The 18,302-nt window shown below is 41.6% G+C and overlaps 3 protein-coding genes across 7 annotated transcripts in view; 1 reads left to right on the top strand and 2 right to left on the bottom strand.

Annotated features, from left to right (window-relative positions):
- Nup88 (nucleoporin 88) overlaps nucleotides 1-4,028 on the bottom strand; it is a 30,628-nt gene extending 26,600 nt beyond the window's left edge. Inside the window, 2 exon segments of the mRNA XM_047544086.1 lie at nucleotides 581-750; nucleotides 3,340-4,028. Of these exon segments, the coding sequence (XP_047400042.1) occupies nucleotides 581-750; nucleotides 3,340-3,642 (473 nt within the window). The 5' untranslated portion in view covers nucleotides 3,643-4,028.
- Rpain (RPA interacting protein) lies at nucleotides 3,930-12,800 on the top strand. 5 transcript variants are annotated; one of them, XR_007107655.1, is made up of 8 exons: nucleotides 3,956-4,312; nucleotides 5,391-5,561; nucleotides 6,878-6,938; nucleotides 8,893-9,004; nucleotides 9,166-9,229; nucleotides 10,300-10,440; nucleotides 12,419-12,499; nucleotides 12,593-12,800. XR_007107655.1 is itself a non-coding variant. In XM_047544088.1 (7 exons), the coding sequence occupies exons 1-7, from the start codon at nucleotides 4,232-4,234 to the stop codon at nucleotides 12,446-12,448; spliced, it is 660 nt and encodes a 219-aa protein (XP_047400044.1). In that variant the 5' UTR covers nucleotides 3,955-4,231; the 3' UTR covers nucleotides 12,449-12,571. The 5 variants fall into 5 exon arrangements, 2 of the variants coding, with proteins under 2 accessions (XP_047400045.1, XP_047400044.1); XM_047544088.1 differs by lacking the exon at nucleotides 12,593-12,800 and having other exon boundaries at nucleotides 3,955-4,312; nucleotides 12,419-12,571; XR_007107656.1 differs by lacking the exons at nucleotides 12,419-12,499; nucleotides 12,593-12,800 and having other exon boundaries at nucleotides 3,943-4,312; nucleotides 8,893-9,057; nucleotides 10,300-10,376.
- C1qbp (complement C1q binding protein) lies at nucleotides 12,625-18,206 on the bottom strand. Its single transcript, XM_047544087.1, has 6 exons — nucleotides 17,873-18,206; nucleotides 16,928-17,078; nucleotides 14,741-14,834; nucleotides 13,523-13,618; nucleotides 13,166-13,288; nucleotides 12,625-13,026 (listed from the first exon to the last, which is right to left on the bottom strand). The coding sequence occupies exons 1-6, from the start codon at nucleotides 18,096-18,098 to the stop codon at nucleotides 12,877-12,879; spliced, it is 840 nt and encodes a 279-aa protein (XP_047400043.1). The 5' UTR covers nucleotides 18,099-18,206; the 3' UTR covers nucleotides 12,625-12,876.
- Between the last annotated feature and the right edge of the window lie 96 nt (nucleotides 18,207-18,302).

The raw sequence follows: 18,302 nt of genomic DNA on the forward strand, positions 1-18,302 counted from the left end.
TACTTATTCAATCAATATCGCAGAATTTAAATGAAAATATTTTCTCAGTTATAGCATATTTTATCAGTGCTTTACATTTTTCAACACAGTACCTGATCTTTTTACTAAAACTTGTAAGGAAACTGCAAGGACAGATACTATCATTATTTTGAAATTTAGGAAACAGATTTTGAAAATATACAGTTCAAATGGATTTCCCTTATATTTTGTAGAGCTAATAATAGGTTTCTACCTTATATTCTTTTCAGTAGATCATTCAGATTCTCACTTTTCTGAATTTTCTGAAAAAAAATGTTAATAAAACCTAAACATCTGAGCAAACTTCTGGCTCCTAGACAAAAATCTGCTTTTTAAAAATCTTATTTCTAACAAATTCAAAGAGTAGCCGAACTTTGAATAAGACAACAATGTGATAATTCAAGCAGAATGAAAGTATACCCACACATATACTAAAGGCATTCATATCATAGAAAGCCAGTCTGCAGACCATAACCACACTTTTAAAAATCCCTGATCTTGGACAATTTTCTGTACATATTACAAATTATGTAGAAAAACACTAAGTGGACATACAACTTACCTACAATTCACTGTTGCTTTTCCACCTTCAAATTCAGAATTCTTCCCCCATCTTTTAGGTAATTCTAATACCATAAGTCCTTTTACTCCAATAAGTGCTACATGATGTTGAGTTGGACTTAACAAGACTTGATAAATTTCAAACAGAGGTGGATTTATGCAAAGCAATCTCTGAAAATTAAAGCAAACTGGTCAACATAGTTAATTTTAATGTAGATATATGTGGTAGATATCTAAAACCACCATAATACTCTAGTTTTCTATAATTACAGGATAACGACACATTCTGGGTAAGTACCAACACTTGGGTTGATGAAATATTTTCAGCCATTTAGACTGAAATGATATACAAATGCATCAGCTTTTCCAACTTTGATAATTAAAGACCATTACACCTAATTTTTCAAAACCAACCTACACCTACAACTCCAATCTCAAATTTCTATCATTCCCTACTTGTTATTTATACCAATCAGATTAACCTGCATTTCTGGGAAATCTTGATGTGTCTTTGTGATTATGCCTTTTTGTCTTTGTACAGCTATTCCTCTTGCTGCAGCAACATTTTTCTTTTTTAGTCAGATAACAAGACTTAAAATATTCTCAGAGACTGGGCTATACCTTTTCCCCATGCAAGAAAATATTTCTGATATTGTGAGCAGGAATAAATGTATCTTCTCTGTAGTTCCATAGTTCATTCTGGATAATTCCACTATTCTGCATTCTGACTTTTTTACTTGCTCAATTCACATAACTAACTGTGGATTACTTGATTCTCTGTATTTCTAGCTTAACATGTGGTACATCACGGACTCTCATATACTTAGTGCAACTTATGAGATCATGTCTCAAAATAAAAAATGGGCTCAGGATAGGACTCAGTAATTAAGCATCCCCTGGGTTCAACCCCTAGTATGTATACACACACACACACACACACACACACACACACACATACGTATGCTTAATGAATAGAAAAATGAACTCAGAAGAATTAATAAATATCATAAGTAATACAATAAATGGTTTCAAGAATGCTGCTTTATAGAAAATATGAAACTGATATTTTTAAGGGGGTTCTGATAAGTTCTAGTTCCCCATTTTATTTTCTTTTCACTTTCAGTTATAAATGATGAGACTACCAATGTGTTGTCTTCCTTATGTATAGAGAAGCACTCTACATCAAAATCTTTTTAGATCAGATTGTTCCAAAATACAATGATATTTCTATTAATTGTTATGGATGTCTGTAAGCCTGTGTCTTTTAGCTGCCTTTGCTGATTCTAAACATATTGACTTTTTTTTTCTCATCAGAGGTTCTTTCCTTCTATTCCCTATATTCAACTCCCACCTTTCTACTTGATTTTGACAGTAACTCAAACCAGAGGCTTCTCCTGAAACCTTGCTTCTGCTACATATCCAATCACAATAGTTTATTTGTAACAATCACAGAATGTAGGTTTTTGTTATTGTTTTTAAAGTCACTACTCATGCTTTTATTAATATTCAATGTTATAATGCATGATAGCTGCTTTCTTTCTAACCTCTTGAGTATTTGAGATTCTAGAGGACTGAAGGTTTTGAAGATGGTCACCAGTATTTACTGAGAGCTTACATATTACAGGTACTGTCAAGTGCTGGGCATACAAAAATGAGTAAGGCACCCCACCCCAATTTGGTGCTTACAGTCTAGAAAGAAGACAAACAATAAATAAATAATTTAAAATAGTTTACTGTTCAAAACGCTGCATAGCAATATAGAATGCTACCAGAATACTGTGTGCTGGAATCAGGTACAATGGTATGCACCTATAGTCCCAGCTACTTGGGAAGCTGAGAGAGGATCATTTGAGACAGGAATTTAGGGCTAGCCTGTGCAACATGCCAAGTCCCCTATCTCTTAAAAAAGAAGAAAAAGAAAAAAGAAGGGAAACACTGGGTGCTGAACATCTAATAATTATTCTTAACTGAAATTTTACAGTAAGTACATTATAGACTCTTGACCTTGTTTGAGAACTGCAGAAGCATTGGTAGTAGCTTGTTAAAATCACTTCTCAAAAAGAATTAATCCATGACACATAACAGATGTTATTCATTAAAATGGTCGCCACATTTACTTTTAAAATGTAAGAGGAGGATCAATTTTCTACAAATAAACATCTACACAAAGCAATGTTTTTGATCACTACAAATCTAGCATACTTCCTGATCACACCCACTTTCACATACTACTGGTTTATCAAAAATTTCCATCTTTGGAGATGACCTAATTTACTAAAAGGGAGAAATCATTAAAAATGAGTTCCTCAATGTCAGGCTTGAAACTTGCTTTCAAATCTACTCTATGACAATGCTCAAAACAACCCAAGACAAAGTTATGATTATACCTATTTGAGTGGCAAGTCATAAAATAGGTTTCTCTGGACCAACCCGCTAAAAACAGCAACTCCTCCACACGTTCTCTATCCCTTTACACTGCTGGTTTTCTTCAGAGTACTTAACCATCACCGACATTTTAGTAAGTATCCCACCGTTCTCGTCTTCCTCCCAGACCCTCCGAACACAAGCACCTGAACAGCTTGCAAGCGTCGGGCAGGGTTGAAGTCAGTAAACATGCTGGATTGGAGCGCTTTTCTGCTTGAAGTGGGTTTTCCCGGAATAGCACACCCACCAGAAGATGAAAAAGATTAAGTGAGAACGAAACAGAAAAACAAGTTCATATCCCAGACGAGGGTCGCGTTCACGATGGCCAGGCCATACCTGGTACTGGGAGTGCGAAGGCTCCTCACCACCGCCGCCGAGGCCTCGAAGGCGAACCACTAAGAAGGAGCTGCCTTCTCCGTCCCACAGAAAGAGCTCTCTGCCGAGGCCGAAGATCAGGTTTCTCGTCAGCAATTGCGACGGCAAAGCCGGCGATGAGGATGATGATGAAGAAGCCGGTTTCTCAGGGTCTGCTAAGCTCTGGTTTTTCAGTCCCTCCCGGAGACGCAAGAAAACTACGTGGTTAGGAAGCCAGGTCTGCCACAGATCACCGTCGCCCACTTGCCCCTCGGCAGCCGCCATGTTGTCCCAACTGCTTTCCTCGCTCCAGTTGCTCGACCCGCTGCTGAGCGCAGCCTACCCTCGGCTAGACATCCACTGCTGCAGCCAATCATCGAGCAGGAAGCCCAGAAACAGGACATCGGCGCTCGGGGAGGGGCTAAGAAGAACTAGCCTATCAAGCAAGGGCATTTTCAGGGGAAAGCCAATTGCCAGGTTGGCATTCATTAAGAAATCAAAGTGGGCGGGACAAGGTTAACAGAACAGTGCCTATTTAGAGACTGATTTGCTAGTGCTTGAAATCTAGTACCTGAGGTATCTGAGATCTGCTTATCTAATTGCCTCTTGAACACCTCCATCTGGGTAAACCCAGGCATCCAGGACTTTCCATCAAGGCAGCGCTCTCAGTCCAGATTGGGTTGACTTCATAAATGTCACTACTTCATCCTCCTGCCCTTGGTTGGCCCAAATTTGTCTCCGTGTGGGGCTGGCCTGAAAGACGCTTCCCAGAATTCCTTGCTAGCTACTTGTGATCTTCACCAGAAACTATAACTCCCAGAGGTCTATGCGCGCTCCCAGGGGCGGGGTTCTTGGCCGCGACTCCTGAGAAGTGATGGCAGAAGCCACTGGGTCTCAGCGCCGCTCGCTGTACAAACAGGTGGGCTCGGCGTCATGGAAAGAGGCTTTCAGGCAGGTGAGTGTGGGGTTTGGGCCATGGTCACTCCCTTAATTCATCCCAAAGGCCGTGTCCTCCGTGCCTTCATCTCTGCCCTGCTTTAAAAAGCAGGTGCCTGGAGCTTCTGGCCAGTGGAGGTGGACCCGGAACCCAAACCTCCTGCGCCTCCTGAGTCTTGATCTCCGCCCTGCCCACTCCCGGGTTTTTGGCCCCCTGGGTGTGGGATTACCCTGTGTGGGCTCAATCTCTGTAAACTTTTTGAATTTGGGTTAGTTTCAAACTTGAAGTGTGGTCGTGATCATACTCTCCACACCTCTACAATAACACCACCCTCTACTGTTAAGTGGACACGAAGAGAAGCACTTCGTATAGTTTGGTCACGTGAGGTAGAAATTGTTTTTATTCCGGAGAGTTGTCAGAAGAGCCTGAGTTACTAAGTTTGAATTGTACCTCACCTTTTCAGTATCTGTATAGTTCCTAGTAAGGTACAGCCTCTTTCTAGATGGGTATATTCCAGGAAAATTATTTGAAGTTAGAAAGATAATGGCAGAGTTTCTCAACCGTGGCTATTGACATTTAGAGGGAGATAATTTTTTGTTGTGGAGGAGTGTTCCACAACAAAAAATATTCCTGACTTCTAGCCCACTAGATTTTAATATGGTCTTACCACAAGAGTTATGACTACCAAAAATGTCACCCAGGCCTTGCCACATGTACCCTGGGAAACAAAAACCCCCTGAATTGAGAAACATTGTTACCACAGCCATCTCTAAAGTAGCAAGAAATTGAAAGCAATATAAATGTCCTTTAGTAGGATAGTGGATAAGATATTATGATCCCAACCATTAAGGAAGCTGGCATTAAAGAGAATATGAAATATGGTAGACTGGGAATACGTGAACAAAGAATTATAATTTTACTTATCTACATGTGACTAAGGACTTGACAAGGATATGCAAAAATAACTAGATAGGAGTATAACGGAAATTTTGTGTCTATAAATTTTCTTTAATGTTTTATCAAGTAATCTGAGGTTTTGTTGTTATAATTGTTTTTAATGAAATTGATTTTCCCCCATCTTGCTGCTTTTTCCAAGGGATGCCTGGAGAGAATGAGAAAGAGCCGTGACAGGCTCCTGAACAAGTACCGCCAGATTGGAAGCAATATGCCAGGGAGAGGTCAGAATGCCTTTCTAGTGCAAGAGGTGATGGAAGAAGAGTGGAAGTCTTTGCAGTCAAGAGAGTGCTATCCAGAGGCTTTGACTCAGGTCAGGCTTTGATATGTGTTTTCAGGGAGGGGTTGCACTAGGAAGAAATTTTAGTGTCTTCTTTGTACCTGTTTATCCATTTCCTCCAAACCCGTTGACCTCCAACCCCCCTGACCTCCAACCCCCCCAATTTGAATTCTAACAGCCTTTGATCCAGGCTCTTCTGCCTTTAACATTAAATTCTTACAGGTCAGTGGCTCTTAAATACTAGACTGCTATAAACTTACAACATAATCACTATGAAACTATGAAGAAATTTCTTTTTGTCTCCACTCCTGGAAATTTTGATTCATTAGGCATGAACTAGGAATTTGGCTTTATAAAAGTTTCTAGGAACATTCTGATTACAGTCTCAGCCAGAGTTGGGAACTGAATATGAATAGGAAATCATTTATGGTGTATAAGGAAGAATACTGGATTGGAGGTTGGGAGTTCTGGAATCCTAATTCTGGTTTTGTTACTGACTCTTAACTTCAGTCTTTGAGTTTTAGCTTTCACATTTACAAAAGGATAAAATAGCTGGGGAGATAGCTCAGTTGGTAGAGTGCATGCCTTATAAGCACAGGGCCCTGGGTTCAATCCCCAGCACCACAAAAAAAAAAAAAAAAGAGAAACCAAATACAAAAGGATAAAATAATGTCAATATTGTGGGGATTATATGACAAAACTCTGTGATGAGGCATTGTTCAGTGACATCTATGTGTCCTACAGTATGCTAAGTGTTTGCCTTACATCACCACAGTTAATATTCATGATAATCCTCTTGGGTAGGTTTTGTTCCCATTTTACAAAGGCCAAAACTGAGGCTTACAAAGACTAAGAACTTTCCTGTGGTTACAGGACCTTGGAAGAATATATACTTAATTTTTACCCTATACTGTCTATCCCAAATTTGATGACATTATTTTATCACTGGGTAGTTTAATCATCTGCCAATGACTTCTCATCATGACCACATTACCCCATTGTTAGCATAGTCTGTAGGAGGACTAGACTGATTTTTCAGGTAAATCTGTTTTTTGTTTTGTTTTGTTTTGGGTACTGCAGATTGAAACCAGGGGCACTTAACCACTGAGCTACATCCTAAGTCTATTTAATTTAAGTTAAGGTCTTGCTTAGGACTTCTCTAGGTTGCTGAGACTATCCTTGAACTTGTGATCATCCTGCCTCAGCCTTCTGAATTTCTGGGATTGTAGACATGTGCTGCCATGCTCAGCAATTATGGGTTCTTAAGCTAGCCTATAAGCATGAATCACTGTTGGACTTAGTGGCAGATTAATAATTCAAATGTAAGGTGATTCCACTTTCTCTTGTAGTTGAGCTTGCCAATGGACTTGGCTGTGCTAAAGGAAATCCAACAGGAGCTGATTGATCAAGGTAACCCTGGGGAGTGGTCTTTCCTATATTTAGCCACTCTTAATACTGACCTTTTCTACCACCATCTTCAGTCAAAGTGTCTGGAAGTCTTTGGTTTTACTATGAATTTTTGACTATCTATCTTTGCAATAATAAGAGTCTCTGGGATGCTGGACTTTGCGAGGTTTTGTGCCAATAACTTTTCCTTCCATGATATTGCTTTCCTTTCTGACTACCCTAGAAGACCATATTAGAATAGAAAGTGATGTTCACACAGGTTGCACAACTAGTTAAGTGGTGGAACTGGGAAGCAAAATTTTGTGAATCCAGTTCCATGTTTATTCTGTCCTGCTCTCTACTAACAGGTTAAGCCAGGTGCAGTGTCCTGATCCTGTGGTTCCTGCTACTCAGAAGGCTGAGATGGGAGGATTGCTTGGACCCAGGAGTTTGAGGCCAGCTTGGGCAATTCTGGTTTAAGAACCCAGAATTTTTAAATGAGACTTCTCATTTAAAAAACAAAACAAAGGAAAACAAAGAAAAAATGGGTACTAGGAAACACATTACTTTACAGGATGCAGTGGGGTGGTACATGGTCATATCCCTTGCTTTACCCAATTTCAGTGCCATCTCTCTCATCCATTCTTTATTGATTCTCTAGGATCATGTGAGCATCATTCCTTGAGATGTCATAGCACTATATAGAATACATAATTTAACACCTTATATAATTGTCTTTTATCCCTTATAGCCTTATCTTGACTAGGTTTCATCTTTGTCATCTGTAAAATAGAGATGATAGGCCTGCCCTGTAAGTTTGTCATAAGGCTTAAATAATATGTGTAGAGAAGACTTAGAGCAGTGTCTGGCATGTAGAAAGCTTTCAGTAATCAATAGCTATTATTCTGGTAATTCATGAGCACATATTCTTGAACCAGACCTTAAAGAGTCATTTCTCAGCTTTACTACTTTTAAATTGTGTGCAACTGAGCAAAGAGTTAATTTTCCTCTGTCTCAGTTCCTTCATCTTTGAGATAAGGTTAATTATAGTGAAGAAGCTAATATATATAAAGGATCTAAACAACATTTAAAGCATAGTAAGTGCTCTACCAATGATAATTGTTACTATTGACTCCGATTAGACTGTGAAGTTCTTAAGTCTAGTTGTCATCTTCTTTTATAATTGATTATCTCTTCCCCCTGCCTACAAAACTTGTCTAAATAGTGAAACATATAACCCACTAAATCTTTATTTGGGAGTATATTTAATTAAAAATTCTAAAATGATAAGGATTTATGCACTCAACCAGAAGGAACCTTCTAAAGCAGAGATCAGCAGCAACCTTTCTTTAAAGGGCTAGATATCCCGACTATGCTCTACTGTTGTGATGGAAAAGCAGTTATTGACAGTATGTAAACAAATAAGTGCAGCTGTAGTTGGTTGCTTCTTTTTATTTTTTTGGTACCGGGAGTTGAACTTAGGAGCACTTAACTACTGAGCCACTTCCCCAGCCCTTTTTTGTATTTTGTTTAGAGACAGAGTCTCACTGAGTTGCTTAGCTCCTTGCTAAATTGCTGATACTGGCTTTCAGCTCACAATCCTGCACATGTTCTGAGTGCACAGGCATTGAGGAACTGATCACTTGAGGCTCAACAGTGAGCCTAGAGTTTGAAATAAATGCTCTATAAGTATCATCTTTCTCCAATTGCCCCTGAGACTCTGACATTTCACATCTCTACTCCTATAGCCTACAGAGATGTGTGAAAGTCATCTTTTTGTCACTTAGCCTACTTCACCTCCTGTGCTCACAAGGAGGTGGTAGATGTGGGCAGGGGAGATTCAACAAGATATTAGCCTGAGTTTTGCCTGAATCTTTACGTTAGGTAGAAGAAACTCTTGAAGGTGAAGCTTGGCATTAAGTACAGGGCATCCCCAGGAAAACATGGTGAGGCACTTCTGCTGCCGTTTGCCTTGCAGAACAGTGCATCATCAGGGAATATGAGAAGAGCTTGCAGTTTGATGAACAGTATCTCAGCATCATGCTGGCTGAGTGGGAAGCGAAGCCTATCATCTGTCCTGTTTGTACAAAGTAAGAGTTTTCAAACCTTTTTGGCATTATTGGTTCCCATCCCCCACTTTAAGGTGAGTAGGATCCCCCATCAAAAAAAAAAAAAAAATTCTTGTGTGAAAAGGTCTTTGGGAGTCAAGTCTATGCACCATGATGATTGAAGATCCTAATTCTGATTCTAGGTACAACCTGAGAATAACAAGTGGTGTGGTTGTGTGTCAATGTGGCCTGCACATCCCATCTCACGTAAGTATTCCACATAAAGGTTTTGTGTCACCTCTTCCCAAATATATCTGTTTTGAAGAACCTCCAGTCATGGGCTGGAACTGATGTGCACATCTCTTCCAAATTTTGTGTTCAGTGACATCACATTGGTAGTGTCACATCAGTCATGCCAAGAACATATGCAGCATGGGAATTGGCTAACATTACAAAGTACCACCACCACTTCCAATCTATAGAGTTATCACAGTTTAGGTCTGGAAACACTTGACTCTGATCTTCCATAGAAAGTTTCTGTACATAGAGACACACCAGTATTCAGAATGTAGACCTCAGTAACCTTAAAATGCAGAAAGAACCCTCTTTTCTGAAATGCTGGGGACAGCAAGTTTGCCAGTTCATTGAGCAGTTGGTTAAAGTGGCAAATTATAAAAATGACACATTTTATAGTGAGTTTCAAACTGCTTTGAAAACAACTCCTGTAATGCACATTCTGGAGTTGTCCAGTTTCATCTCTCTGAAGTTGATCAAGAAGCTGGATATGGAACTTTAGGATTTTTCTTTTACTTAGTTTAAAAGCTTTAAATTAAATTTAAATTTAAAAGCTTTTTTTTTTTTTGAGCAACTCATCCTTTAAATGTTTCCTAAACTCTGTTATCATAAAAATGAAACTTTATTTTCATTTCCCTATACAATATCATTGGTTTATATAACCTGTAATAAAATCACTGAAGATACAGTAGCAAGTTCAGTTAGCACAAACATATCTGGGAGCAGACACTGCTGATTCATGGTAAGGATACACTGAGACAGTAGCTGCAGAAGCAAAAGGTTAGAAAGTAACCTACTAGCGCTGAATGCTCCTGCTTTGAATGGCAGTCAGTGTTTTGAAGGAGATGGCACTGGGGAGGTGGTTAAATGTGGGGAGATTGGTTAAGATATCTTGGCAGTCTTAGGTCTAAGACTGTCTTTAAAGCTCTAAGGACTCAAGCCAGTCACAGCAAGTGAGCTAGAGTTACATTGGTTGGCGTGAGGAATCATTATTTTCAACCTGTTGAAAATCAAGAAACTTAGTTACGGTTAAACTTTTTCAGTCTCCAGAATTGTCAGAACAGAAGCTTCGTGCCTGTTTAGAAGATAGTGTAAATGACCACAGTACACACTGTCCCCATACCCCTGAGTTTTCAGTCACTGATGGAACAGAAGAAAAGCCCAGTCTTCTCATGAGCTGTCTGGTAAGTCTCCCATGGGACCTAGGCAGTAGTAAGAGCAGGTCAGCAGTTTGTTTTATTCCCATCTTGGTGGAAATAATCCTTAGAGACACGTAAATGTTTAATGGTTTATGTTTTGAGGCATTTACTTCATAGAAAGTGAAGTCACCTCACCTAAAAGATCAATTATTCCCTGAAAAGCAAAGAGGCAGCCTAGGATCTGGCGTCCAGCTGCACTGCCTGCTCTTGTTAGATCTGCTGTAGTGGTCTTGGACTCCTCAGATCACCTGATGGTGATGGTCGTAAGACCCAGGTAGTCATCCTGGCACCACCTCTGCAAATGGATACAGGACAGGAAGCACAGCACAGCAACATCAGGCTTGTCTCTCAGCAAGAATCTTCACAGAGGTGCAGGTCAGGCTGTAGGTCGTTGAGTGGCAACTCAGGTGTGAGGGACAGTAGCACAGTAGGTATGGGAGCCACTTATCTAGAAACCTTAAGCTTGATATGGGAACTAGTATCTCTTACAGTAATCCAAGTAATGATGTAGGAATCACTATGACATATGTTATTATAGGCTCTAGGCTCTAGGCAAGGGGAACATTGGTGTTAGCGAGCACTGCAACATGCCAGATACTCAGTAAAACCCAACCCTTCACACAAAACTGACCAGTCTTTTATGGGCTCCTGCTCTACCTGATACTATAACTCCTCCTCTTAACACCGTTGCAGTTACCTATTGATATATCTTTGACCTTTAGGGCAAGGATCGTATTATTTTACTCTCAGGCCTTGACACCAAAATAGGTGTTTAGTATTTATATAAATAACTTAAAATAGAGGAAGGAGAGCTGAAGAGGCACAGGTCACATGGCTTCAGCTTCTGCCTTCTTAGAATTTTGAACTAGTGAGTCTCCTGTACAGATGATGTTAGTAGCAGGGTAGTGGGTGCCCCTTGAGTGTGAGTCTCAGACCAAGTACTGAAGAGGATGAGAATGATAGTTAAAAAGGGGAAGCTGCCAGGAGCAGTGGCATGTCCCTAGATTCCCAGCTACTCAGGAGGCTGAGGCAAGACCACTTGAGCCTGGGAGTTCAAGACCAACCTGGGCCACTTACTGAGACTGTCTCCAAAAAGAAAAAACAAAACAAAACAAAAAAACAGCATCAAAAGATTGCCTAATTACTGAGTATACACCTGTGGTTCTCCCTACATTTGTAGATCTAGTGAGATCAGGCTGTAGGGCCATTTGGCACAGATGAAGATGGGGTAGAAAGTAGGTGTGGGTACAAAAGGTGGTAATCTATGACAAGGGTTTGAACTGCTTGAAATATGATAGTGTGAAACTGGCCAGGGGACGGAATGTACTAAGCTACCTGTTAGGGTTATGGTATCTTTCAGAGAAAGCCAATAAATATATCACCCTGGAGGTAGAGTCAGGTAAAGGACAGACATGATTTCTTAGCATAGTGGTGGGGCCAAGTCAGCAAGGATTGTTTACTGATCCTATTACAGGATATCAGGGGAAGGCATATGAGATTAGTACACCTCCAAGTTGTTTCTGCCCATGTGAACATGTATGTTTACCTCCCCTTACCATTTTCCATCTTGTGTTGGAGTCCTACATTTGTGTAGGGATGTACAAGCTCCAACCTATCAAGAGTTTTAATCTCTCTGGTTGCTGGTTTAAGAGTGAGGATATTTTATGGTTTATCTCCAAGATTTTATCTTTGTTTGAAGACATTACTGCTAATGGCTTTGAAGGCTATAGGACAGAGGTCCAACAAAGCCCAAGAGCTGGGCTTGTCAGTGCCCTCCTTGATAAAGTATTCCATCAACCTAATTCATAGTTGTAACTGAACTCAGGCAGCACCATCTAATGTATAGTAATTTTAATTATATCAACTAAATGTCAGTATTGATCACAACTTTTAACCGTATCTTAAGGTAACTTTTTGTGACTAAAATTCAATTTATGCTAAGTTGTTTTCTGTTTAAATTAAGGTTTGTGATACATGGGCTGTGATCCTTTAGAGCCAAGCTGGACTCATGTCATTCTTCTGCTTTGAAAACAACTCACTCCCTGTAAGAGAGTTCCCTGTGTATACAAATATTTTACTTATAATTTATTTTGTATTAAAACTTTTCAAACATGTCTATTTTGGTGTTTTGATGCAGGCTGAATGAAGAAATAGAAAAGACAACCTTCCTTGGAGGAGATAAAAGAATTTTATTATCCATCATTATGTTATACAAAAATCTAGAAATAATAGATTTGTACAGGAAACCTTCCAAATGAATAGTAAATGAGAGCATAATAGCAATAATTTAAATTTGCTTATTTTTTCCCCATGATGTTAGGATTATAACCATTTCAAAGCACACAGTCTGGTGTCTGGGTAGTTTTTGTTCACTGGTCAAAGCTCACCATAAAATTAAGGCTTTCAGTGTCTCTGATTGCTCTACTGGCTCTTGACAAAACTTTTGAGATCTTCAAGAAAAGTAATGTACTCCTGGTGCTCCAGAGCTGTGCTGAGTTCCACCAACTCATCTGCAAAAGTGTTGTCCACCCCTCGGTCTGCAAGGAAGTCCATCAGGTGGTCATACAAGGCCTATAAAGAAAAACATTTACTAGTTTAAAAAAGTAAAAGACAATCAGTAATACTTACTAATTAAGATGCTTCTTCTTGTCCTTGAACTGGGAACTTCCCCTGCAAGGCCTGATCACTCGCCATCCTACCCAGAACTCACCCAGTCCAGGGAATCTGTGTTCAGTGTGTAATTAGTGTCCTTCCATTCAGACTCGCCAGTGGCCTGAAAACTAACTTCCTTAATAGAGAAAATGTCGCTTTCAGCTTCCTCTTCTTGTCCAATCTGAGAAGAAACAGTATTTAGGGAAACTGAAGGGTTCTCCAAGAAAGGCCAGAATCAAGCAAAGAAAGGCTTTTTGCAGCTTGAAACCCCCCTGGTTCTAACCACCTTCTCTCCTCACTCACACATCTTTCCCTGCTTTGCTAGTCTAGAAAGTCTCACGAGTACCTGCTAAAAGGACCAGAAAGGTCCCAGGACACACTCCTTGCCTGGGGGTGCCAAGGGACTGTCACATACCTCATCTTCTGGATAGTGACAGTCCAATACAAGGGACTTCTTTCCATCACTCTTTGTAACTTCAACCACGAAATTGGGAGTGGATGTCAGTTCAGGCTGGGGAAAAAAAAAAAAGTCAGTAGAAGTCATTGTTGAAAGGGGTCCATCTCTGGACCAAAGGTGTCAGGTAGTTCAGTGATAGCCACCACTATTAGAACATCTAACCATTTTTTATAGTCTTATGGTACGGTGTTCAGATAAGGAGCCCAGAATCTTTAACACAGTATTACAAAGAGCTTTACTTGTTAGCACCCTACTTTGTAAAAGAACACAGTTTAATAAGAAATTTGAATTCTAGTTAATGGTACCAGTTAACTGAGATGCACATCAGTCCCTTAACTGTCCCAGGCCTGTTTTTTCTCCACCCATGGCCCAAAACTCTAAGACATTCTTTCCAGTTTAGTTGTTACAGGAATCTTTCCTTAATTATGGACCAGGATCAAAGCCTGGCACACTGGTTCTGGTCAAATGGCCATCCTACTGGGTAAGTAATGGCAGCAGCTTTTCCTCTGATGGTGACCCTGGGAACAGATCAAGTCCAAGATCAGAGAAAATCCAGTCAGGATAGCTAAGACAAGCACACCAGAGAGCCTGCTCTCATAGGTAATAAGTCAGTACTGATACCTGCCCAGTGAGTCTGGGGACCCCATGGCCCTCTCACTGGATGGATTCCTGGTTAGGCATACCACTTCCTAAAATGTCTGAAGACAGAGCACCATGCAGATCCAACCAAGAAAGCCAGCAACCTAAGGAATGATCTCACCTAGCCAAGTGTTAAAATCTCTGAGGCCCCTGGCTTTCCTATGTCGGTTAAATGGGCAGTGTTTATTACCAGCTTATGACATGTTAGGAACATTCCTTATCTTGAACATATTCCTAGTAATAAACTTTCTAAACATGTCCCCATCACAGAAAGGAGTGAAAGTTTCAGTTCTTTCCATTAATAGAATTCAGGCCTAACTATAAAGCCTGAGCTTGCTCCTGGCAATGTATTCAACCCCAGGGAAAGGAGGGGTCACAAGCCCTGGGGCTAACACTGATTCAGCTGTTCTGTAAGTCCAAGGATGTGCCCCTTGTCTTCTCTCTTCTTCAAGTGTTAGAAAAATTAAAAAGAAAAAAGAACCAGTATCTCTTGCCTATCAGAACTGACAGAAAGTCTGGTTAACAGCACAAGCTTACCTCCTGTTCTTCAACCTTCTGCCCTTGTGAAGGCTCCTCCTCACCATCAAATGTTGGTGGGATGCTATTATTAATGTTGAAAGTGACAGTAATCCTAGAAAAGCAGATGAAAACACAATAAATAGGAAGGTGTATTTTTGATTGAGTAATGTAACAGGTAAGTATGGAGGTTTGTTAAAACAATGTCTCTACCCTAGCTGGCTGTACATCTTGAATATCTGTAGAACAGGGTGGTTGCCTACATGTGTCAACAGCTCAAAGTTAAATTACTAGGCCCTGGCTGGGGGTGTGGCTCAGTGGTAGAAACTTGCCTACTATATATGAAGCCCTGGGTTCTGTCCCAAACATCAGGAATTGGGTGATGGAATTAACAGGCCCTGTTATCTCAACCAAACCCAGTCGTACCTGGGCTACTTCCATCAGGCAAGCATCCCAGTGCCCAATGGGATGTCCACTAGCTATCTCATGCTACAGCCAGCTGATACTGCCCATCCTTGTCTTCCCAGGTAATCCTCCACTGGAGGTGAGCAGCTGAGAAGCTGATGGGATGGAATAGAAGTCCTTTTACGAACTTTCTCCATCACAAAATCTGCCCCTGAGAAGGTGGCATCACAATAAATGCTGCAGTATAGACTCATTCTTCACAATCACAAAACAGGCCAGAAACATCAACTAATAACAGCTTTAAGGGTTAAGAATCCTCACCTGACAAATCATGTTTCAAAGTCTGGGTCAAAATTCCTGTGACAAGAGATTCGGAACTGGAAGTGCTGGAACTAGAAGTGTGCTACTCCAGCAGGTCCCACCCCACACAAGAATACACTAAATGCTGCTCCCTGAGTCGGAGCTGTACTAACTGTACTAACTGGCTGCCTTACCATGAAGCCACTTTCCTATTAGAATGGCAGTTTTGAGGTTCAGCCACAAATGTCTGATCTGCAACACTGCTGATCAAGCTGAGTTCCTGGGCACAGAAATGCTATGATGTTCATCAGAGCGTTATTTATAATGGCCCCAAAATGGTCATGAAAACCCTACTAAAATTACTTAGGTACCAGGCACAGTGGAACACACTTATAATCCCAGCCAACTCAGGAGGCTGAGGCTGGAGGATCTTAAGTTTGAGCAACTTAGCAAGGCCCCGTCTTAAACAAAAAGGGCTGGGGATAGGGATGTGACAAGAGATTCGGAACTGGAAGCTCAGTGGTTGAGTGCCCCAGGTATAATCTCCAATACTGCAAAACAACAACAAACAGGAGTGAGGGGTATTAGGTGAAGTTATAGAATATACAACTGATTTATGTAGAGAAAAAACACACTATACCATAGGCAAAAAACGAATCAGATTCCTACTTCACACTACACAGAAAAGTTGCAAAATGGATTATAGACCTAAACAGAAGAACTAATTAAGAGAAAACATAAGCATAAGTCTCTACAACTTTGGGTTAGGCAATGATTTTTTAAAGGTACCACAAATACTATAAGTGACAAAAGAAAAGAAACCCTTTTTGGCTGGAGGTGTAGCTCAGTGTTAGAACACTTGCACAGCATGCACAAGGCCCTGAGTTCAATTTCCACTACTGGAGGGGAAATAAAGACGAAGAAAATTTAAAACTTTGGGGGTGGGGCGTCCTGGTGGTAGAACAAGTGCTTAGCATATGTGAGGTCCTATATTTAATCCCCCAGCACCACAAAAATAAAGGGGGACAGAAACCAAAAATAAATTTAGGCAACATTCAGCATCCCTCACTAATAACTAGCCCACAGCAAATTTGTATTCAGTGAATAAGCAACCTGAACCTCATGAGGTTGTCCAATGAGTCCTCTCTCTTGAAAACCATGTTAACAAAGTGCTGGGCCTAATCCAAAGCCATCCTGGGGATTGTTCCGGACAGGTCCTGCAAGGTCATGGACTTTTTTTTTTTTTTTGGGGGGGGGGGGTGTGGATACCAGAGATTGAACCCTGGGATGCTTAACCACCAAGTCACATCCCCAGGTCTTTTTTATATTTATTGGAGACAGGGTCTCGCTGAGTTGCTTACGGCCTTGGTAGTTGCTGAGGCTAGTGTTGAACTATTCATCCTCCTGCCTCAGCCTCCCAAGTTGCTGGGATTACAGTCATGTGCCACCGTGCCCACCAAGGTCATGGATCTGATCACTTGGAGTTCCTGGACCAGTACTTACTTTTCCCCAGCAACTTTCCGCACTAATTTAGCTTCTGTCCCATTCACTTCCAGTTCCCAACCACCAGACATCTTGGGAAGGGACTTATGCTTCTGGATTTTCTTTTCTTCCTTAATTTCATCCGTCAGAAATTCAACAAAAGCTTTGTCTCCTAGAAAGAAAATATAGATGATTCAAAAGACAAGTCAATTAGTCTAAAACAAATACCCAACTTAACTGCAGTGAGAAACGTGGACTTGAACTGTTTCTAATCTCTCTTCTACTATGGTTGTTCTTGGACCTTATTCCAGTTCACACCACAAAGCCTGAGTTTCCTTCTCTGTAAAAGTACCATGATATATTAGTGGGAAGCTAAGCTTGCTTCTGGAACTTATTTGCAATAACTAACTCATTACCCTCTTTCTCTATAAAAGAATACCCTCTTCCACTTGCCAACGGACATAATTATATTTTCAACCACGATTTTGGGCCTTCGCAAAGTTCCATTTTCAAGAGACTTTAGGGATAACTGGGCGGGTGGCATGTGCCTGTATCCCAGCGACTGGGGCTGCTGAAGCGGGAGGACCGCAAATTTGAGATCAGCCTCAGCAACTCTGCAAGACCCTGTCTCAAAACAAAAAATGAAAAGAACCGAGGATGTAATGAGGATGTAACACAGTGGTAAAGCGCCCCTGGGTTTGTAGCCCCCCCCCCCCCAAAAAAAAGGGACTAAGAGAAACTAAGGGTAAAGGCACCCTCCAGTATTTAATGTTATTTCCATTTCAAAACAAAAGCCACGAGACCCTTGGTGAATGGGGGAGGAAGTTACGATCACCACGGTTCAACCCGTTGGTCGTCAATCAATGGGAAAGTGTTTCGGACCCCGTGTATCTTCCGGGCAGTCTCTCCTGGCCTACGCTCTCCCTCCCAGACCCCCAAGACCAGGCCCGGGTACGCGAACCTCACCTTCCGTGTGCAGCGCGCCGCAGCCGCAGCCGCAGGGCCCCAGAGGCTGCAAGAGGCCGGGCCGCCGCTCCGACCCGGCTCGCACGCAGAGCAGCCCGAAGGGCCGGACGCACGGCCGCGGCGCCGGCTGCAGCAGTTGCCGGAGCGGAGGGGCGGGCGCGACAGTGCGGAGGCCGGCGACGGCGGCACCCAGGCCTCGGGGAACGCAGCGCAGGAGAGGCAGCATCGCGAAAGAGGCGGGAGACACGTGCGAATGCAAAGGACAAGCTCGGCCAAGGCGCACCGTGACCTAACGCGCCGCCGGAAGCCCTTCCCTCTACCGGGAGTGTTTCCGACATCTGCTCCGTAAAGACCTCAGGCAACCGGACGGGATCGCGCCCTCTGCTGGGGACCTCCGGTGCAGCCCCCGGGGAGTCCTCACTTCGGAGCA

Source organism: Sciurus carolinensis, chromosome 3, assembly GCF_902686445.1.
Source record: "Sciurus carolinensis chromosome 3, mSciCar1.2, whole genome shotgun sequence".
NCBI classification, from domain to species: Eukaryota; Metazoa; Chordata; class Mammalia; order Rodentia; family Sciuridae; genus Sciurus; species Sciurus carolinensis.